Source organism: Coniophora puteana (assembly GCF_000271625.1).
Source record: "Coniophora puteana RWD-64-598 SS2 unplaced genomic scaffold CONPUscaffold_4, whole genome shotgun sequence".
Taxonomy (NCBI): Eukaryota; Fungi; Basidiomycota; class Agaricomycetes; order Boletales; family Coniophoraceae; genus Coniophora; species Coniophora puteana.
Window position 1 is genome coordinate 986,551 of NW_006913056.1, and position 21,151 is coordinate 1,007,701.

The following is a 21,151-nucleotide window of genomic DNA, read 5'->3' on the forward strand; positions in this document are numbered from 1 at the left end:
TGTTGTTCGGGTACGAAACCCAGAAAGAGTTGAGTCTGAGTAGGACATCGCAAATATTGTGAGAAGTTGATTTGGGACCTGAAATTTGGCTTTATGAAGCTGCAGAACTTGTGATGAAATAGAGACCTTTGCGCCTGAGTCCAGGCGGAGGACCGCAACAAGCTGATTGCAATGAATTGAATATTCGCTCTCATGGACCCAGGCAATCTTGGTTTCGTCGTTAGAAAATATGATGGTTTCCTGTCGTAACCCTGCTGCCAAGATTTTATGGCATAGAGTGCCAGGACTTGTCGCAATGGAGTATACTTCGAATTCTCTGCATTGTTTGCAACCAGAAGATAAGTTGAAGACGGAGAAAACATTTGGAGAAAACCGTACTGGGAGTCGATCGTTAGGGATACATCACAGATGGGTTTGTTCTCAGAGCTTCGACTTCAAAAGCAGAAACGCACGACCCGTGAGAAAGTTGGACAAATAGGAAATATCCATTAAGATGTTATTGTATGTGCTATGTACAAACCTTATCCTACAAGCTCTTCTGTTCCATCATGATATTCCCGGTTGATATATAAACAATGCAATGAACCAACGAAAGCAAAGGGGAAAAGTGAAAATCAAAGGTGTGACCTGCTGAGCAACGCAAGCAAGGTCATGCATATATAACTACCTTCGTAGCCTGACACTATAGCCTAGCGACTATGGGTCGGTGTCGCTCGCAGCACTGTCGCTCTCGTCATTTCCCCAAACAGCGAACGCTCTGTGTTGCTGCTGATCATAGTCCTTCGAGCTTACTCGGTGATGGCTACGCCGTCCACTGCTATCGGCGGCCCTTGGGGTGGCGACGCTCTCGCTGAACAGATCGCGATCTTGTGGGATGCGATTGCGACGGCTAAAGTATTGGTCTCGCGAATGCAGGTCGTCGCGAGTACCGAGCTGATTGCGGCCCATGTCACATAGGCTGTCGTCCGAAGAACACGAAAGGGTAGGGGACGATTGCGCTGCAAACGTGACACGACGAGGGTCAATTGCAGGAGGATGATGCGCCGGACCCGCGAACCGGCCGGGAGTGTCAACGCCAGAAGTCAACCCAGATCGTTTTCGCGAGCGAGAGCGCGATTTAGAACGTCGTTTGCCCTTCGCGTTCAGCGATTGCCCGATGGCTAACGCAGCCATTTCACGCGAAGTGAGGGTGTCGCCCCTTGGTTGCATGTCCTGTTCCTGCGCCTTTTCCACGCCGACCGTGATATCATGAGCAGTCTGCTCGTTTGGTACACGTAGTTCTGCGTTCGCATCTGGGGGCGAGGAATCATCGATGTCAAACTTTTCGTCTTCGTCTTCATCGTCTTCGTCCTCTTCGTCCAACTCGCCCAGCTCATCATCTAGATCCTCTTCATTTACGTTCTCGCCGTTCATGGGCGGTTTGGCTCCGTCTTTGAGTTTCTTTCCAGATTTTTTACGTTGGAGAGGGCCTTCCTCGACAACAACAAATGATTTCTGGCGTTCGCGTTCATTCCATTTCAAGGTCCGCGAGATGGCATGGAACCAATCCGTCGATTGTTTGTCAGCGCATACAGTCGGGAATGGGTACTTCGAGGCTGTTATCTTGATATGATCACCCTCTAGAAGGATGTGAACAGATGAAAGGAGTCAAAATTCTGAGTATACGCACGTTTCAGCTCAACGCGACCCCTGCCGTCGAAAGATACCCATGCCGTACTGCGGGAGTTGTACGGTACGCAAATACGGAGTTCCATGCTATCCGGAAGAAGCATGGGCCGGAAGGAGAGTGTGTGAGGACATATAGGCGAGATAAGGATCGCTGGGATCTCAGGATGCACGAGTGAACCACCGGCAGATAGCTAGCAGAGTTGGCTTGAGAAATGTGTGACGCGTTAAATCAGAGGCAGGACACACCGAATATGCGGTTGAGCCTGTGGGAGTAGACACACAAAGACCGTCTGCCTGTACAGTTGTCATATGGTGTTCGTCACCTATCAAAAGGATGAGCGATGCCAGTAATTGCTGATGTGCTTGACCTACCAAACAGCTCAAGCAAGCTGACATAGGGGCTAGGACCCCTGTCCACTACCAGGTCATTGAGGACTTCGAACGTTTCAACCGGGCGCGTTGTAAAGCACATAATCTCCTTATCCTTTGCGCACTTCCCATCAGGCAATGAGATGCCGCCCGACCAGCCTCCTTCCAGTGCTTCCCAACCGCTTTTCTCCATGTTCTTCATCATGATCTCACCAGTTTCGGCTTTCTTGACGGCCTTACGGCACTTGTCCTTCTCAAAAACAGCGCGGTAGACAGTGCAAGTGAATCGCATGCGTAGGTTCACGCGGATACCTGAATCTATAGCAGAGTCCACCACGGCTGTGTAATCGGCAAAATCGAAGTTCGTGAGGAATCCCAGCGAGCCGAGTGCAAACGGAAGGACGGGCGGGACAATTCGCTGGAATAACCATGACGTAAACAATACTGTCCCGTCTCCACCAAGCTGATAATCAATTGAGTAGATGCGGATGTAAGCGGAAGATAGACTTACTGTCACCACGAAGTCAAATAGATTTGGACTTTTGCTGCACATGTCGCTCGTCCAGTACCGCAACTGGCCTTCTTCCTTTGTAACGTATTCATCGAATGATAGTGTGGACGATGACGACATTGACGAAAGCGAGTTACTGCTGGATGAAGGCCGACGAGGTATTGGAGCGAATAGCTCGGGATGATCGCGCTCGATGCCCGCGGCATTGAACCGCCTAGAGTTACGTAGCTGGTGATCGACATAACTATAACGAGGTGAGATCGAAAAGGCGTGCGAGGCAGTGAACCTACACTATGGTCCCGCGTTGACCCTGCCGTGGCTTGAGCATGAGATAGAGCGCAAGTTCTCGCGTCAGTTTAATGAGCCTGTTATCGCGCGCTTTTGTAACAATCAAAACACTGTTGATCTGCGTTCGTATACGAGCGCGTCCTGATGTTTGCGTCATTATCTGCATCATGTTGGCAGCCCTCAACGACGTACCTAGCTGTTTGCTCATCTCTCGTACACCTACGGCCGTTTCCGCAAGTTGCTTAGTGAGGCTGCCGCCGTACAATTCCTCTCCCTCGTTGCCATTCAGGATGTCTGAGTGACCATCCGATGTTGGGATCTCTACGGGGGGCGCATCGGACGCAGGCTGTGGTCTTTGGTGTGGTTGAAGGGATCGTGCAACACCGACATCCGTGCCCAAAACGTTGTGTTCTTTGGTGTGTAGCCAATCTTGAAGCGAGGCCCCTTTATCAAGGTGCGAGTGGACGAAACACGGTGAGCGGGTAGGTAAGGAATCGTTATTCATGAAGAGAGATGAACCAGAATCAGGACTTGATGCTGAACTTGAGGAGGAGGCGGAGGAGGCGGAGGCGGAAGCGTTGGTACGCGGAGTGATGCGTATGGAGCCTTGAGCCTGATGTAATGTGTTTGGCTCCGCCGGATGTATGAGGTCAGCACTCGGCGACGGCTCTTCGGGCCCTTCCACCACAATATCTGAGTTCCAGTCGATGTCTGTCTTCAACGACGCGAGCGATGAGGATGAAGATAGCCTGCTATGCCTGCGAGAGAATGAAGGTCTCAGCTCCTCTACGGGTTGCTCTGAATGGGACATCTCGCTGGGGGTAGTGGGTGGTGTGGAAAAGACCTCCTCCTTGTCAACCTCCATTGGCGCGTTAAATGTAGGAGGTTCAAGCGCAGGAACAGGTTAACCGGGAAGGGTGGATAGGCGGAATTCCGAGAAGGACACGGGTTTGGGAGGATATGTGCTTTATACTTTGACGACTCGCTGAGTTCTTCCCCGCCTGCGCCCCGGCATGGCAGTCCCCCAGGCGACACAGATTATTAACGATTCTGGTTTCGGGAGCAACTCAGCGGACTCAGCAACCACGACGGTCCCTTGTCAACACTTTCTCGTGATCAAGCATCTGCACGGCATTGGTGACGCGGCTTTCGTCTATTCACCTCATTCGCCAGCTTGTGCCTCTTCTTCTCACCATCGCGTTGGCCGTGTCGGATGTACAGATTCTCACAGCCATTGGCTGATGAACGTTTTCACCATAACCTTAAGCCCGGACCTCGGAACCATCAATGGCGATGGGATTGCATCCACTGCTTGAAACCATCCAGATCCTTCGCTACTCTTCGATACCGACCGTCTCTGCGCGACTCTCACTTTATCCTCAGAACAGATACTGTATCTTCTTGCTGCCAGGACATCCAGGGCGCAACGCATTCCATTGGTTGAGTCTCGCGATACAATGGCAACGGCGTGTAACCTTAACTGCTCGGAACCTTCTCGCAACCTATCTCACCAATCCCTTGAACTTTGAAGCTCTCTAGAGGCCCGACCCCCGGACTGCTCATGCCCTCGTCCGCTATTGACAACCGCAGGCAGTGAATCAGTCCCTCTCGTCGAATGCACATCAGTGTTCAGCGGCACCACTGATTGATGAACTCAAAGGTCCCTTTCAACTTGAGGCTGCTGTTGACGATGCAGTGCAAGGAGGTTTCAAAAGGGATTCATGTGCACTCTGCTGCTGACATTAATGTACTTGATGCGGACATGCTTTGACGAATGGCTTAGTTCCTGTTTCTTTGCCATCTGACGGGTCGTCTTAATATGCTATGGCGTTCAGAAACTGAAATCACTCAAAGGTAAGGTCAGGGAGCGGCACCACTTAGTAAGTAACCTCAAACTGGCGTCATCCATGCTAGAGATTCTTTCCTCGACATAAACAAGTACCCCTAGGAGCGGGACACTAGGTAACAACATTTTGTTCGCTATGTCTGTGCCGAAGTACATATCGGAGAATACCTATACCTCAGATAGATTGCTCAGCTCTCCCCAACTTGCTGATGCAGCCCGAATTCACCCCGAGCCGTGTGGTACGTGCAACACCTGTCGGGGATCCAAGAACCTAATCGGTGCTCAAGTGCTGTATTCCAGCCCCCCGGTGTCCTTGCTACGAGGGGATTTGGACTCCGTCCAGAAGGAGCGACTGCCATCCTTCCGAAATAGTTTACCTAGGGGAGACCAAACTGGATGCGGCTGGACACAAGGTCCTCGTGGTTTCACAGTTTAAATAACGGTGTATGTGTGTCATCAAGCATGAAACCTCATCGTCGTTAGTTTTCACAAATTATGATCACAGAACGCACGCGAACACGAGCGGTCATGTACCCACGGAGGATCAATGGGTACAGAAACGGTTGACAGCTGGCTGACAGTATTCTGCTCCCTTGTAACTCTCCCGAACTCAAACGGCCATAGAAGGTCCCAAAGTAGATGTCTTGCGGCTTTTCTATCATAGAACACCGCATTGTCTTTGGACCGAGCAGCCGTTTGTAGTGTGGCCCGCTTACTGAGGGCATTCTAATATCCACGATTAGCCCAGGCACCATGTAATGTGGCAGTAAGCATTGGGCGGAGGGGAGCATCTGGCTTGACGAGATTTGATATATTGAGTCAGCGCAGCCCGATACGGCGAACGATGGGCACAAAGTAACTCGTCTGTATTACATTATCATGATGAAGTCCTGTACGTCCTTATTTTTTATTCCGTCAGATTTCCTCTTGGACATCTGATTTAGGTCTGTTTTGGATGTCTACAAAGTTACTTTCACGGCTATGATGCTAGAAGGGATCGTGAACGGACATTCGATCCTTTATTCAAAATATAGAGTCAACTCAAGTTACCCTACCAATGTGTTGTCAGACGATTGCGTTACATAGCGACGTCCAAGCAGGACATGCATGCCACATCGATATCATAGTGAACCCATGCCATTATAAGGAACGACTATCTTCCGCAATCTACAAAGGTCTGCCTACGGGAGGCTAACCCATGTCAGTGCACCAATAACTCGTAAGACGTCGTGGTTTCATGAAATTTTTAGGGTTGAGGACGTTGCAAAGAAGTGTAGCATGGAAATGACCCACTAGTTACCAGCCATATCTTAGACCGTCGCGCCCCGGTATTCAAAATGTGAGACAGGCCTACTGACGAAGAGATCCTTGCAGAGCGCTGCGCCGCTCTCAAACATGAATTGTGGGATTATTGTTTCCTCAACGTATTCCGGCTGCTACATAGATTATAAATGCCTTGCCATAACGTACAACCTGATTCATATGATGAAGCAAACGACCTCATCTAGAAGTACACCGTGTTTCTTAACGCAAATCTCTTGAGTTCTCGATAATCAGGCCTATCTTTGGCCACAGCCCATATCCACATGTCCAGTTCCGGTAAAGTGATGCCCCTGATCCACTGTTCGTCTTCTCCGAGCGAGTTCTCGTCGATGGTGCGAGCGTATTCAGTGATACGTTCACAAGCATAAATTGCCGCGGCTCGCAGAATGTAGGCTTGTTCTGTGGAAAGAATCGGACCTTCTTTTGGGGACTGTTTCTGTACCTTTGCCTTGTCTTCTGCCTCTGGCGCCGCTGCGAGGAGCGTTTCCAGCCTTTCGACCGAGCCAGCACCCGGGAAAAGAGCCGAGAGACCTTGTGTTGCCTCTGACAGGTCGATGACGCCAAGGTGCACAAGAAGAGAGGGCAAAACGTTGTCGGTGAATACCGGACTTTGGATGGTATCGGGGATGGGGAAAGGGGATGTCGATAATTCTCCAAATCGTATCTTCACAGCATGGATCAAGAAAAGAGCTTTCTTGAAGCAATAGACGGCTGGAATGGGAGTGAACACTGAGTGTGTTGACAGCACAGTCCATCATTCCTAAACACTTACGTTGACCCTCAACAATCGCCATATCTCGGAACCCCGGGATTGCTCGAACGAGCTGATTTGATGAGCATCTTGTACTCCGGCTGTCACATAATAATACTCACTTTCTCGAGAACAGAATCCAGGTGCCCGTTTGCAGAATTGGCACCACTTTTCAAGGCCTCAAGGACGAATGACCCGAGGTCAGGATACCTATTCTCTTGCAAGACCTTGCCAGTCTCCTTCAAGGTCATGTCTATGAGCTTCACTAACTCGTATGCTGGGCCACCCAGCTTTCCGATAGTCACTCCCGGGAGTCCTTCATGCGGGCGCTCAACTTGGATATTTACGCCCATGAGCTCAGCTACTTTGGCTTCGCCAATGCTGCGCATGCCTGCAGCGGATAGATAGTCCCCTTGGCCTGTGGAGGAAGAGATGTAAAGAGAGAAAGCAAAAGCTCTGATGTTATCCCATGCTCCTCTGCCAGTTTGCTCGTGCAGGACGGCGCGGTAGCCAGACGCAAAGTTTAAGAGAGACAAAAGGGATAGGAAGTTGAGCTCTGAGACTATCGAAGGGAACTTGAGGGGAAAGGCAAGGCCATGGACTGCCGAAACACGTTTGAAGGAGCTCTTGAACGCCGGAGAGCGCAAAAGGCGATCGATGGACTCAGGAGGTACCTATAAAAGCGGTGGTGAACCAGGATGTACATGTCGTTCGGAAAGTGAATGGCTGAGACGGTATCCAGAGGTTTAGATGTGCGCATGATACACACATATGCATGATCCATGATGTGGAGACCGACCGATATTAGGGCATAAAGCCATGTTGCAGATGCTCACCTTGACCCCAGCTTTCTGGCACAATGATGCACTCGACTCTTTGACTGCGCTCACATAATTTCCGGACGGAGGATAAGGCGGTTCTTGGGAGCTCATCGTCTTGTATACCGTCGGTTGTACTCGAAGATCGAAGAATTACTGGCGCTGTATGCGTGCTTGTACAGCTCTCGGAGAGATTCAGATGGGCGATCAGTTTGAGGCGCATACTTAGCTCACATGGCCTTGGATGTGACGAATAGTTTTGAGTATCGAGTCAGCTTGAGTCAGGCCACGCAATTTTGCAATGGAATCAAGGACACCTAACAGTCTCTAGCTCTTACAAATGGGTATGCAACTGCCATGCCGGATATTGTGCCAAACGATCAATCGTATGAATGACAGCGGCAGCAATACAAGCTAAATAAATCCAGGTACGCGAGAAACGCGAGCTTTCCTGAGCTTTCCTGACGCGCCCTTAGTATACTAACTTTCGCTTTCACCTACATACCACTCAGTATGTCACAATTCATCAGGGCTATCTCGCGAAGGGGTCTTGCTCTCCACCGTCAACGGTGGTACTCAACGACAATTAGCTCTCATGAAGGTACTGTTTTCACTATTGAACACTCGGAAAGGACTTCTTAACAGTGGCACCATGGCAGACATGCGCGAAAGGCTGCAAAGCGCCGTCAAGACCGCCATGAAGGTCCAGTTATGATAACCTTCAGTATACGTATCGGTCCGCTGATAAACTCCGTCTACAGAGCAAAGACACTGCAACATCCACCACATTACGCGTGAGTGCTATGGTTTCCGTGAAAAATGAGACACATCTAACGGACCTTTCAGTCAATTCTTTCGGAAGTATATGCTCGTGACAAAGGCACCGACGGCAAGGCGGCACCCTCTGTTATACTTGAGATCATGCGCAAAGCCACTACACGTCGGGTACGTTCATGCTTTAGAACAAAGAAGTGACCCAGGCCCGCTGACCATACGCGCCGTAGACGGATGCTGCTATAGAGTTTGAGAAAGCGTCTCGACCAGACCTAGCAGAGAAGGAACGTAAAGAGGCTGCTCTCATCTCTGACTTCTTGCCTCCTCTCCTGACTGAGGCGCAGGTCGACGAAGTGCTGAACAACATCTTCAAGGAACACCCTCTGGGAAGTGGGGACCCAAGGAAGCATCTCGGGCAGGTGTATAAAATTTTCTACTCCCAAATCGAGAGATTCCAGGTCGACCCTAATCTGGTGAAAGAAAGAGCACAAGCCCTCGCCACAAATCAGAGCTGATTCTGGTGTATACCACACCACCGAGTTAGACGTACTGTATAATCGCCTTAATTACCCTCACCACTCAATCAATGTAATGATTAATGACACAATAACAATGAGTTATTCCAAATAAGACATCATGTTGACCAGGAGAACCGTATGGTTGGCTATGGCTATTTAATGAACAATCTACAATCTAGTACGATTCCGAGGACGGTACTTCTTCCCTGGAAGACGTCCTTGAAGTTGAATTTGAACTACTCTCCCCTTCCGCCCTGTAAGGCTGAGGTGCTGGCGGAACAGACGGTTGTGCATTTTGTCCCAGGTCAGGACTCAGAGGTGGCGGCATTGCACTCCTCAGTCGCATGAGGTCATCCATGCAGCGGTTGACAGTGATAGAGATGTTCTCCAAAACGCGCAAACGCTCATCGACTGCCTCACGTGTCACCCGGTCCATCGTAGCGAGCTGGGCGTCTGATATGACGGAGGGAAGTTGAGTGAGAGGTACTTGCGAGCTTGACGGTGATGGGAATGTCGCGGCATGACCTTGCGGTGGTGAGGTACTTGCTCCGAATGAGCCTTGGTCGGCCGAGATATCGTCCAGAGGAATCAACGAGGGGATGTCCCAACGTTCGGAGGCTGGTACTGACGGTGTGCTCCCGTTTTTGACGGTTGGGGTGGGCCGAGGTATGTTACCGGCGCTCGTATCTGAGAACGATATATGCGTAGGTTGCGCAGGCCGCTGGGTGCCAGAGCCTCCACCAAAACGTCTCAATGCTGCCTGGGCAGCTGCTTCACGAGGAGTTTCGGGCCGTGAGGGCGGAGTTGACGACTCCGTTTCATCCGCAATCCGACTCTCTTGTATAAGCGGAGACTCGGCCGGAGGTGCCGTTGTACTTGTTGACGATTCCGATTCCGGGATTGATGATGCAGACGTGTTAGTGGAAGTTGGTTGAGGCGCAGCACCGTTCTGACGTCCTTCAAACCAGCGTTGATCCATGTTCCACTGATGCCAGTTTCCTCCGGGACCAAAGAAGCCCATGAAACGGGGGGCCGGAGTGGTAGGATCCGCCCGTTGGGCGGAGGGTCGAGGCACGCCTTCGTCTCCTTGCCGGTAAATGTTGTACTGGACCAATACGCCGGGCGTCTGTCCTGGCCATGCTTGCTGACCTGCATTCTGCGCTTGGTTGGGAAGGTTGTTGAGTAGGTTAGGCGGAAGTGGCGCATTGGCGAACTGGCCAGGAACAATGGGCGGTTGGGCGCCATTACCAACAAGATGGCCGAGCAAACCACCAAAGGGATTATTGAGTGGAGCACCACCCGCGCCGCCCTGCCCGCCAACTAAGTTGGGTGCACGAGGGGCAGCGCCAGGCTGAGGTGGGGGTGCTCTGCCATTCGGCTGAGGTTGGGGCTGGCCGGGCGTCTCCAGAACGCTTCGGCGACTGAAGACGGATTAGGTATGCATACAAAATCGCACAAGGCGCCACTCACCATGTTGGACAGCTTTGTTGACGTTCCAACCAAGAACGTAGGCAATAGAAATGGAAGACATGACCACACGGGAGGCGCTTGGGGGTCATGTTAGGTCCATCCTGACCTTGGTTTGCATTTCCGCTGTCGGCATTGTCGGGCTGAACGTTCATTTCCTCACGGCAAATGATGCACGTTCGATCCGACATGGCAGACATCTCCTCTTGGGTAGCGTTAGGGTAGCGCTGATCCATGTTACGAGTCGCGGCCCGATACCGGAAAAGCGCTCGTAGTCGTGTGATGAAGGAGCGACCAGTTAGATACACATCTCGGATGATGTTGAGGGGAAGCCCGTAGAATGCGACGATGACCATGAAGAAGATCAGGTACGTGGTCAGTTTGAAGAAGTCTATCACATGCCAGTTTCATATGCAACAAACTCCACGTTAAAGGTTCGAAGAGAACGCACCTGTTGCAAGCTCAATGTAGAATAGCCACATGCTCTTATTCTGCCAAGGAGGAGCATTCTCTCCGCCTCGTTGCCGTGCACGCCGGAGATCATTGACACAAACAAGATATTTCGCAGTCGTGTTCATGGCGCTTGCCATAAGAATAGCATACTGATAAAATAGTGAGTTTTTGCGATGACTGAATACATTATTACTCCGTACCTCGCTCCCAAACATCATCATTCCTCCGACCCCATTTCTGGTCGTACTCTCCGCAGCAAACGCAAACATGACAACATCTGTCAAAGAAAGGATACCAAGAAGAGACACCATTCGTAGATGAAAGAGAGCGGGCGGTCCAGGATATGGGCGCTGGTCCATCTTCAAGCTGGTCAGTGCTGATGAACTGAATGAACAAAGGCGAGTACACCCACCCATTCAATGCGGTCAGAAGCGAGCCAATGGAATGACTTGACGAATAGCAGGAAACCGAACATCATAGCGAAGGGGATGTCGAAGTCATCTCTGAATATCGTGAATGCGAGCAGGGACTCGGTGACAAAGATCCAGAGTCGATCATACAGGCGCTATAGCACACGTGAACCCAGGTCAGTGGTCGCAAAGCTTGATACGTACCTCAACCTCTTGAGCTCTCAGTTCCCCAAAGAATATCCGCTGAAAGACCTGCCCACATAGCAAAGCGACAAGCACTCCAAAGTTGGCAAGAATCTACAAAGCAGTCAAGGCACAGTGCACGCTGCGAGAATCGGAAGACAAACCAGAACGCTTCTATTACTTTTAGACAGGTATATTGCCAAAGAGTAGAAGTTGCTATGACTCTGGAGGGCGTTTGCGATGGTCACTGAAACAGCCGCAGTAGACAATACGCCATAGAGAAGCATTCTGTGGTACGTCAGTGGCGAGCCAACGCGGCCCCGAATCATGTCTCGGAGGGTAGGCATGGCGAGATGCTACGCGCGTGAGAACCTTGATAACCTAAAGACGTAGAAGTACAGGGAGGAGCAAGTTGTCGTAGAGCATCTAGCTCTTGGGACCAACTTGAAGGAGAATGACAGTCATGCCTGCGCGTACGTGTAATGTTCCCGGCCGTTCGGCTTCCAAAGAAATGCCGATACACGTGATGGGCAAATATACATTCATGGACACAGCCACCGTTTCCAGACCGTTTCCGTCACGAACTTTGCATTTTTCCAAATTCCAATGCCTGCCACTTCAGATCTCTTCAGATCGACTCCGAGCGGATCTGCCATGGACCGCGGACCTTACACGAACCGGCGGGCGCGCATGTATGCCATCAGATATATCGATGTAATTGCGGCAAATCAACTGCAGACTAGCTTCTTCAAAACTTCATATTGCTCGGAACGTGTTTGCCGTGCTTCCAGTCCCTGTACGAGGGAGACTTATCATACAGTTATCTAGAGGCGCGCGCACGGTGCGGCCCTACTGATTTCAGGTGAAATTAATATAAAGTGCTGGTGACCATGGACTACCAACCGTCTCTCTTCGTGCACTTTTGACCTCATCGTTTCACCCCCCTCTTATCCTCCTGCGTCCCGACAATGTCAGAACTCAGAAAGAGGCAAACTCGGTCCCGGACGCCAGTCCAGACAAAGGTTACATCGCCAGAGCCGAAAAGCAATGGATCAGCGCAGAATGTAAAAGCGGCAACCAGCTTTTCGACACTCCTCTTGCTCGTCTCCTGCGCGCTCTCAGCTGCTTGGTGGCTCACTGTAAACCCGCGCGACTTGCCAGAGTCCTATGCGGTCTGCTCGCGCTCTGGTTCCCACATCTATACTGTAGATCGCAACAACTCTGTAGCCCAGTGCCTCGTGGTACAAGACTCAGTAATAGCGGACACGGGCTATTTGAGTATGGATGATGTTTAAACTGAATCAGTCTCAGGTTGACTCCCTCTTTCTCAGACGATGTCAAAGCTCGTTGGAAACAGCGACACGCCGAACCGCTCCACGTCCGATATCTCGAGGAAGGCTCGGTTATCGTACCTGGACTAATGGGTACGGACGCTCCAGAGTGTGCGACTACTTGCCGTTATCTGATAACACGTTTTGATGAACAGATTCCCATGCGCATATACTTGAATACGGCGCCAACGCTCAATTGCCCCTTGAGGGTGCAAAGACAGTCGAAGGTGTGAAGGGTGAACGTGTATTTCCGAAAGCAGGACTGACCACGGAATTATGCAGACACGGTGGCTATTGTCAGGAACTACATTCTTGCACATCCTGATATTATCGGTGACAAAACGAAGATAATTGAAGGGTGGGGCTGGGATCACACGCAGTGGCCCGTTCAAGAATGGCCAACAGCTGTAAGTTAGCTCGTTCTTTCTTCTCCATTCTCGGGCGGATCAACCAACTCGTTGACTCACAGGATGCGCTTGACGCTGACCCAATTATTCACGGACGCCCAGTCCTCCTTCACAGCAAAGATGGTCACGCTATGTGGATTTCGAACGCCGCGATGGCCGCAGGTCTTCCCTATCCAGATGAGGTAGAAGGTGGAATCATTGTTCGTGACGGAGACGGGAGGCCGACAGGTTGGTACATTTCATTTTCCTCATCGCTAATTGACCTCAAACTGAACACAGGAACTTTGCTTGACAATGCCCACGAATTGGCTCCGAAGCCTACGCTTAGTGAACAAGATCTATCGCGCCGGCTTGAAGCCACCATCAAAGATGCTGTTGCACGAGGACTTACGTGCGTCCACGATGCGGGTTTCAACCCCATTTCTCTAGACTTTATGCATCGGCAAGTGTAGTATGAGTAGACTTCTCTGGAACACGCACTCACATATATCATCTTGCAGACAAGCATTACAAAAGAAACTCCCCGTGCGTGTGTGCGACATGATTAATTTCAGTCATTTTCAAGTCCATTACAGATTCGGATCTACGGAATGACGCGCTTTGAAGAACACCGTGGTTATTGGGGCAATACAACAAAGCCTATCCTTAATGCTGCCAGTGGGCACTTCACCGCTCGCAGTGTTAAAATCTTTGCGGACGGTGAGAGACGTATAAAGTGAACCTGATCAACGCTTACCATACGGTCTTTTCATTAGGAGCCCTTAGATCGGGTGGGGCGGCAGTAAGTTCGATCTATTAAGCGCTCCTTCCAGAAGAGTGACACTTCTGTCGCAGCTGCATGACACATATCACGACAACGTTCACACCAAGGGGTTCATGCGCATTGACCCGGAGCTTCTGAACGATATTATCCCTCGTTATCTCGCGGACGGTTGGCAAGTAGTGAGCATTGTCATCAAGCATTCTTGATAAATTCTCGTCAACTTCTCCAATCCAGAACGTCCATGCGATTGGTGATTATGCCAACGGCATTGTTCTTGATGCGTTTGAAAAAGCGCTTGTTGGGGTTGATGTCAGCGCCATGAGGCCACGACTAGAACATGCCCAGATTTTGACACAAGAGGATATGCAACGGATCGGAAGGCTTGGAGGTACAGCTGATCTGCTTTCCTTGGTTCGCAATCTCACTAGCTCTGCACAGTGATTGCTAGCGTGCAACCGACTCATGCGTATGTTGATGACAATGATATATGATCCATGCTCATGCCATCCTCTCCCAGCATCAGTGATATGTGGTTTGGCGAAGAACGGCTCGTATGTCCTTCTTTCCTTGAAACGATCTGGTGTCTAACCTTACCGCACAGGGTCCCGAGCGTGTGAAAGGACTATATGCTTTCCGTTCGATTCTGGACAACGGAGCAAGACTTGCCCTTGGGTCTGATTTTCCTGTTGAAGACATGAACCCGTTGTCTGGTTTCTATGCCGCTGTTACCAGACTTTCTCCAGATGGAAAGTCCCCTCATGGCACAAGTGGATGGTGAGTAGCCTTCTTGTGTTCTTCCCGCATATCTGAATGCTTACTATCCCAAAGGTTCCCAGAACAGCGCTTGACGCGAGAAGAGGCTCTGAGAGGTGAGAAAACCTTGTGAATGTGGTTAGCAGAAGCTAACTCTTGCTGTAGGAATGACCATAGACTCGGCGTATGCTTCTTTTACGGAAGACAGACTGGGATCCATTGTCCCTGGAAAACTTGCAGACTACGTTGTTCTTTCTCGTAATATCATGGAGATACCCTACGATGAAATACTCGCAACTAAAGTCCAGGCAACAGTTGTCGATGGTAGGCCTGTTTACGGTACTTTGTGATATGGCGAGGGCTTTTTGCCATCGTGGCAACCGTGTATCATTTGTACAGTACACGACGTCCATGTGCACATGTATCCAATATATTTTAAGTTTTCTCTTTCCCACCAGAAATGTGTCTACGGTATACTACATATATGTCAGTGCACGAACAAGTGCGATGTTCTCGTCAATTTATTTGAATCTTGCCACCAGCTGCGAGAGCATCCAAAGATGATCGACATGATCTCTGGAGGAACTGTGACTAACAGAGGAAACGGAGCTTTCGGGCCGAATCAAGAGTGCGCACTTCGGGGATTGCTTCGGGGTCCTCCGCGAATGCTGCATGTGACAGACGCGCGATGCGACGCGCGCGTACGTCTCATTAGCCGTGACCGCGTCTCTCAAGCGTCTCCTGCTTCCCATACGTCTAACATGAACCAAAGACCTATCGTTGGCGAGAAAAGGAAGCAACAGTATGAACCCAGCAGCAACAAGAGGCAGGCACTGGACTCAGGAGTGGGGACTAGCAGGCAAGGCAATGAGCAGTACTGGATGATTCAATGGTACGTCGCTCACTCATGCTCGCGCGAATCACCATGAGTATAGGACGCATACACGGCGCTTTTAGGAGACTACCACAATACAAGAAACACAAAACATGGGATGGAGATGCAGTTTTGGTCCTCCGCGGCTCAAGCGGGACTTTGTATGACCTGGAGGGCAAGATGTATGCGCTCACTCTGACACTTTATCACACATCCTAACTCCAGTTTATAGAATGGGCTCTGGATCAGTCCACGCCACATATGTTGAAGAAGGAGGCGAATATAAGTTTAGTGACAAAGAGATCGGCATTGACCACTCGATATCGCGTGGCGATTATTTCTCTGGCAAATGCTTCGGGCGCGGAATGTCTTCCTCGACACCTTCACGAGCATCTAGCTCGAGTAAACCGATCAAACAGTTCGTTACACCACGTCTTACAAAGAACATTCTGTCAGCAAAACCTATGGTTCCTACGGAGAGGAAAGCACCAGCGGTAGATCTTCAGCCCGTCGATCTGTTGTCCAAACCAGGCTCCTCCGGTAAAGCGTCTAAAGCGGATGTTGGCAGTGGGTCGTGTTGGACTGCTAATTGGTAAGTTCGTCACCGGTCAAAAATGGAAATATCTCTGATGGTGTTTGCAAGGCGCAAGCCTCAGGCCAAAAAGCACAAGACCTGGGATGGTGATGCATTCGTTAAACATACAGGCGATACCCTTATGGTGATATCTGAAAAGGGCAAAGTGTATGTACCGAGGGTCATATTGTGATCCAAGCTAACATACAGTTGATGGCCTCTTCTTCAGACTAGGGCGAAAGGAATGGAATGGAGTCCCCCTGTACTCAGGATTCATGTTTCGAGCATCTGGCAAAGAGGTTGAGCTCGATGCTCAGGTATCATCATCGCAACTGCCCAATATCAGTGGTGTGAATGAGGAAGCCGAAGAAGATGACGTTTCAGCTCCCGCTTGTCCACCCTACCTGCTACAAGTTAAACAGTCTCTGAGGGAGGTTTCTTCAAGCCCACCTTCTGCGGGCGCGTCCAAGCCGTTTGTTACCCCTACGTCTTTCTATGGACCTCGACCTGCGACTGTGAAGCCGAACACGCCCTTGTGAGCATTGTACTCTATGTCATATACATTTTCGTCGCTTTTCTAATCTATCATAAGGCATGATCCCAAGGCCGAAGGTGCTATTGTCATGAGAGTCCCTTCGGAACAACAATCACAGAAGTACAATAAGAAGTTGATTAAGATTCTCGCACTCCGTGGTCTATCACTGATCAGTTCGACAGGAGCGCTACCGTAATACCTGTGGTATTGGATCCCATCATCGCAAGACATCTACGTGAACATCAAATTGAAGGTAAGATTTGTATCTGGATAGGAAGACCCTTCACTCAAACGATTAGGCGTAAGATTTCTTTACGAATGTGTAATGGGCCTCAGGAGGCATGAAGGCCAAGGCTGCATACTCGCAGATGAAATGCAAGTATTTGGCTTGTTTATATTCCAAGCAAAGGGCCTAACAATTATATGTTAGGGGTCTTGGAAAGACGCTACAGGTGATTTTACCACTTCAACGCATGGCTTCTAACCTTACTCTGGACAGACGATAGCACTTGTTTGGACATTACTGAGTGAGACCGTTCAACATCTTCTGACGCAGCTACATTAACCGACTCTAGAGCAGAATCCGTATGGAGGTGGTCCGACTCTTAGCAAAGTTCTCATCGTCTGTCCTGTGTCCCTCGTCAATGTCAGTAACCTGCTTCTGCCATCCGCCAGTATGTTTGCTGATGTTCCTTTAGAATTGGCGTGCTGAGTTCCACAAATGGTTCGTAGTGGGGTGATGTTCGTTAGAAATCTACTGATATTCTCCAAGGCTAGGTAGAGATCGCGTGGGTATATTCACAGGAGACAAGGATAAAGCAAAGATTAAGCACTTCGTTAACTCGTAAGCGAGATATGACGCGTTTGCAGAACCGAGATGACGATATTCTGACGAAGTTCATCAGGAAGATACATCATGTTCTTATAATTGGGTACGAGAAACTGAGGACAGTAATGTGAGAAGCCGTTTATGCATTTTTAATGACACGCTGACCCTGTTTTCTCAGTGATGATTTGGCGTACTGCAGGTAAGGGATTAGATGGCAACGCTATTCTTTCGAGCTAACTCTTGATAGTCCGCCCATAGGCTTGATTGTTTGCGACGAAGGTAATGTAATATGTCCACCTGGCAATGTTTGGCTCACACATTCCATAGGCCACAGACTCAAATCTTCCAGTAATAAGACATCAACGATGTTTAAATCTTTACGTACTCCTCGTCGCATAATCCTTTCGGGGACGCCCATTCAGAACGACCTGAGCGAATTCCATGCCATGGTGCGTGAATCATTGTCGCTTCTCCTTGACCGATGACTGAAGAAAAATATTTAAAGGCCGACTTCTGCAATCCTGGACTGTTAGGCATGTAATGTGACTCAATTTACGATGTCTGCTGAAACAAGGTTCAGACGATTACCCAACGTTTCGTCGCATATACGAAACACCTATATTGAAGAGTAGAGCGCCTGATGCAACGGTGAAAGAGACACAGATAGGCAACGCACGCTCTACTCAGGTTCATCCTTTTACCAGTTAGCTTCACATTGTGCAATCTTTGACCCTTAGCGCAGCTAGCGGACGTCGCCAAAAGCTTTGTCTTGAGAAGAGAGGCAACTCTACTCAAGAAGTTCCTGCCGCCAAAACGTGAGTTTCCACATTCCTTTCCATGTTTGTATCTCATTAAGCTCGAGAATACAGACGAATACGTTGTTTTCATCACGCCGACAAAGTTGCAGCTCTCTATTTTTGCTGCTATATTAAACCCCCGTAACCTCGACGATCTGATGCAGAGTTCTACTGCTGAATCCTTGGCGCTCATCAATATGCTCACGAAGATTAGCAACAGCCCGATCTTGTTGAAAGCTCAGGCCGACAAGGCGAAGGCATCAAATGCCGCCGTCATTCACCGTAGAGGGATGGAGGAAGCGCTCGCTCTTTTACCAGACCGTGCAGAAATTGAGGACTTTTCCTTAAGTGGTACGATAGTTTGCTTGACTTGACTTACCTAAGCTGACCATAATCGTTCTAGGTAAACTTACTGCGCTGGCAAAACTACTCAAGATTATCCGCAAGGTATTCTTCAATTGCAGCAGCGAGAAATGCACGCTTACTGTTTTTTTCTGTTACAGGAAACTGAGGAGAAGTGTATTATCGTTTCTCATTACACTTCGACCCTCAATATTATTGAGGCTTACTGTAAAGCAAAGTCATACACATACTTTCGTCTGGATGGGTAAGTCATCTGCCACATTTGTGACTATTACAGGGACTCATCGTGTATGCAGGCAGACGCCCGCACAGAAGCGCCAAGAATACGTGAATATATTCAATAAGTCGTCACAACAGAGTCATTGTGAGCAATCCTTTTGCTAACACTGCTATACCTACTAACTAATTCAGTCCTCTTCCTGCTGAGTTCAAAGGCGGGTGGTGTTGGCCTGAACTTGATCGGCGCTTCGCGCCTATGCCTCATCGACTCGGACTGGAATCCAAGGTCAGTGAACGAGCATGTGGGCCGAGAAAATGAAACTGAACCCTTCATAGTCACGATTTGCAATCGATGGCTCGAATTCACCGGTACGTCCTGCTGACTGTATGATATGGTAATTTGACACAATTGCATCAGAGATGGGCAAAAGCGACCAGTATTCATTTATCGCTTTTTAACTGCTGGAGCTATCGATGGTATGTTTGCTTTCTGCAGCCTCTGTAACAGTGCTGAGCTGGGTTTAAAGAGAAAATATATCAGCGTCAAGTTACAAAGATCGGATTGAGCAACTGTGAGCATTTACATTCCAACTTTTCCAGTAGGACTAATAGTGAGCTTCTAGCCCTCATGGGTTCTGTACGTAATACGCTCAGGGTTTCATGTTCATCATTGTATGCTGAACATTTGACAAGGGTACTGGCACCAGCAAGTCCGACTCGTTCACAAAGAAAGACGTGAGTCCCGTGATCTTTCGACTATGTCAAAATCTCATGATATCATGTGTGAAGCTCCGAGACATTTTTCGGGTCCATCCAGATACTGGATGTAACACGCACGATCTACTCGGCTGCCCCTGTGAAGAATCTGAGCCAAGCATCCTTGGTGACATTCAAAGCACTATCAACACGTCATTGAAGGAAGACCTTGATTCCAGCAGTGATAGCGACGAATCATTGACTGGGTTCATCTCTGCGTCTCAAGTCAAACCGCATCAGGCAGATAAACTCGATCAGGCTGTACGTGACTACGTGCATTGCTCACTTTCTAACCAATCCCATCTTCTCTCCTTTAGTATCTAAACAAGAAGAAAGCCGAGCTCGCCGCCCTGGGCGAGTGGACACATATCAACTGTCTACGTCCCCGTATGAAAGAAGACATCCTAGATGATGTCCTTCATGGCTTGTTGTATCAAGTGAAGGAGAGCAATGACCAGTCTGTTCCTGCTGCGCAGCCCAACTCGAGACTGGACTCTCTTCTATCAGCGGTGCAACTTGACAATTTAGGGGCAATGGACAATCTACAGATCCCAGTTCGAGATGTTCCCGGAGGAACCATATCTTTCTTGTTCGAGAAGACAACGAAGTCACAGATGGAAGATGTAGAACCTAAGCAAGAATGAGGACGCTCACAGACCCATCCATCATTGAAGATTATGTTACCCTAGACGCCTGCCCCTACCATTATTCCACAAGCATGTTACAGCAGTATCCGATTACATATTTGCATTGGCCTTTATTCGCTTTACAAGATGAAAACATTTCCAGTTCTACTTTTATCACCCTCCCAATGCACACATACTTCCAAGACGTTATATTCCACATAAGATCAAGATGCTCCCACTCCGATTAGATGCGTATATTAAAGATTGTGGGAACAGGACTTATTGACGAGATTGACGTATGTAACGGTGTCGGAGGGCTAGGATTTCCTCCTATGCCAGGAAGATCAGGTATTGCACCTTGAGTAGGCAACAATGTCCAGAGTCTCAAACCCAAAAGTGATCCAACTGACGGGAGCACTGTTAGCATCAGGTCGTATTGAGCGACACCTAAGCATCAGTGGTATATCTTCATTCGCGTCGCACTTGGCAATGAAAGTCCTACGGGCCTCGCTAGATGCCGTTGATGTTTCCAAAACTCCGGAAATTCTGGCAATAAGTTCGGTCTCCACTGGAAGCAAAAGATTTTGGCAAATAAGAGCTGATTGTATCATCAGTCTCGGTGAGTGACAAAAGGACACACAACTGTTGTCCTTACTGCCTATGACATTGTCTTCGTAAGAGAGTGCAAATGCAACCCAATCAAGAGTGACAGCTAACTCTTTGGGCAACGTTAGCCATCTTGAACAAGCAAGAAGAGATGGTATTGCTCACGAGCAGGAGACCTCAACTGGAGTCTTCCCTCAACAACTGAGCCTTCAGCAGCTTCCGTCAACTTAACGTCGAGCAATGTCGCTTCTGAGAGCTTGTTGAATGCTTTCAGTACAATGGCCTTTTCCAAGGTCACGTCATCAAAGGTTGCGCAGAATGCTAACACTCTGAGACGCG

The 21,151-nt window shown here is 49.3% G+C and overlaps 6 protein-coding genes across 6 annotated transcripts; 3 read left to right on the forward strand and 3 right to left on the reverse strand.

Annotated features, from left to right (window-relative positions):
• Positions 1-471: 471 nt before the first annotated feature.
• Positions 472-3,700, reverse strand: CONPUDRAFT_81039 (ATP-NAD kinase). Its single transcript, XM_007768324.1, has 7 exons — positions 3,029-3,700; positions 2,839-2,977; positions 2,549-2,792; positions 2,041-2,500; positions 1,915-1,991; positions 1,670-1,859; positions 472-1,619 (listed from the first exon to the last, which is right to left on the reverse strand). Exons 1-7 carry the CDS (start codon positions 3,645-3,647, stop codon positions 697-699), a joined length of 2,652 nt encoding a protein of 883 aa, XP_007766514.1. The 5' UTR covers positions 3,648-3,700; the 3' UTR covers positions 472-696.
• Positions 3,701-6,087: 2,387 nt separating this feature from the next.
• On the reverse strand, positions 6,088-7,754 carry CONPUDRAFT_121126 (uncharacterized protein). The gene is made up of 4 exons (XM_007768632.1): positions 7,593-7,754; positions 6,879-7,430; positions 6,778-6,829; positions 6,088-6,716 (listed from the first exon to the last, which is right to left on the reverse strand). The coding sequence occupies exons 1-4, from the start codon at positions 7,686-7,688 to the stop codon at positions 6,187-6,189; spliced, it is 1,230 nt and encodes a 409-aa protein (XP_007766822.1). The 5' UTR covers positions 7,689-7,754; the 3' UTR covers positions 6,088-6,186.
• Positions 7,755-8,226: 472 nt separating this feature from the next.
• On the forward strand, positions 8,227-8,863 carry CONPUDRAFT_151945 (GatB YqeY domain-containing protein; the record flags this gene model as incomplete). Its single annotated transcript, XM_007768633.1, has 4 exons — positions 8,227-8,277; positions 8,336-8,368; positions 8,421-8,519; positions 8,579-8,863. 4 exons carry the CDS (start codon positions 8,227-8,229, stop codon positions 8,861-8,863), a joined length of 468 nt encoding a protein of 155 aa, XP_007766823.1.
• Positions 8,864-9,010: 147 nt separating this feature from the next.
• CONPUDRAFT_101339 (uncharacterized protein) lies at positions 9,011-11,810 on the reverse strand. Its single transcript, XM_007768634.1, has 7 exons — positions 11,544-11,810; positions 11,401-11,493; positions 11,199-11,351; positions 10,987-11,145; positions 10,785-10,935; positions 10,337-10,724; positions 9,011-10,287 (listed from the first exon to the last, which is right to left on the reverse strand). The coding sequence occupies exons 1-7, from the start codon at positions 11,724-11,726 to the stop codon at positions 9,042-9,044; spliced, it is 2,373 nt and encodes a 790-aa protein (XP_007766824.1). The 5' UTR covers positions 11,727-11,810; the 3' UTR covers positions 9,011-9,041.
• Positions 11,811-12,347: 537 nt separating this feature from the next.
• CONPUDRAFT_52672 (uncharacterized protein) lies at positions 12,348-14,983 on the forward strand (the record flags this gene model as incomplete). The annotated part of the gene is made up of 14 exons (XM_007768163.1): positions 12,348-12,657; positions 12,723-12,803; positions 12,866-12,937; positions 12,993-13,117; positions 13,180-13,345; positions 13,397-13,563; positions 13,672-13,825; positions 13,935-14,059; positions 14,115-14,268; positions 14,319-14,346; positions 14,398-14,431; positions 14,482-14,654; positions 14,709-14,749; positions 14,799-14,983. 14 exons carry the CDS (start codon positions 12,348-12,350, stop codon positions 14,981-14,983), a joined length of 1,815 nt encoding a protein of 604 aa, XP_007766353.1.
• A 435-nt stretch (positions 14,984-15,418) lies between these two features.
• On the forward strand, positions 15,419-20,787 carry CONPUDRAFT_101343 (uncharacterized protein). Its single transcript, XM_007768635.1, has 31 exons — positions 15,419-15,525; positions 15,591-15,689; positions 15,740-16,099; positions 16,151-16,249; positions 16,311-16,568; positions 16,674-16,748; positions 16,799-16,869; positions 16,916-17,006; positions 17,047-17,068; positions 17,116-17,143; positions 17,192-17,262; positions 17,315-17,340; positions 17,389-17,460; positions 17,522-17,572; positions 17,624-17,644; positions 17,693-17,724; positions 17,773-17,894; positions 17,951-17,978; positions 18,026-18,132; positions 18,188-18,593; positions 18,646-18,689; positions 18,746-18,849; positions 18,902-18,969; positions 19,017-19,110; positions 19,161-19,193; positions 19,243-19,301; positions 19,352-19,396; positions 19,448-19,461; positions 19,518-19,559; positions 19,614-19,841; positions 19,898-20,787. The coding sequence occupies exons 1-31, from the start codon at positions 15,515-15,517 to the stop codon at positions 20,222-20,224; spliced, it is 3,108 nt and encodes a 1,035-aa protein (XP_007766825.1). The 5' UTR covers positions 15,419-15,514; the 3' UTR covers positions 20,225-20,787.
• The last annotated feature ends 364 nt before the right edge of the window (positions 20,788-21,151 follow it).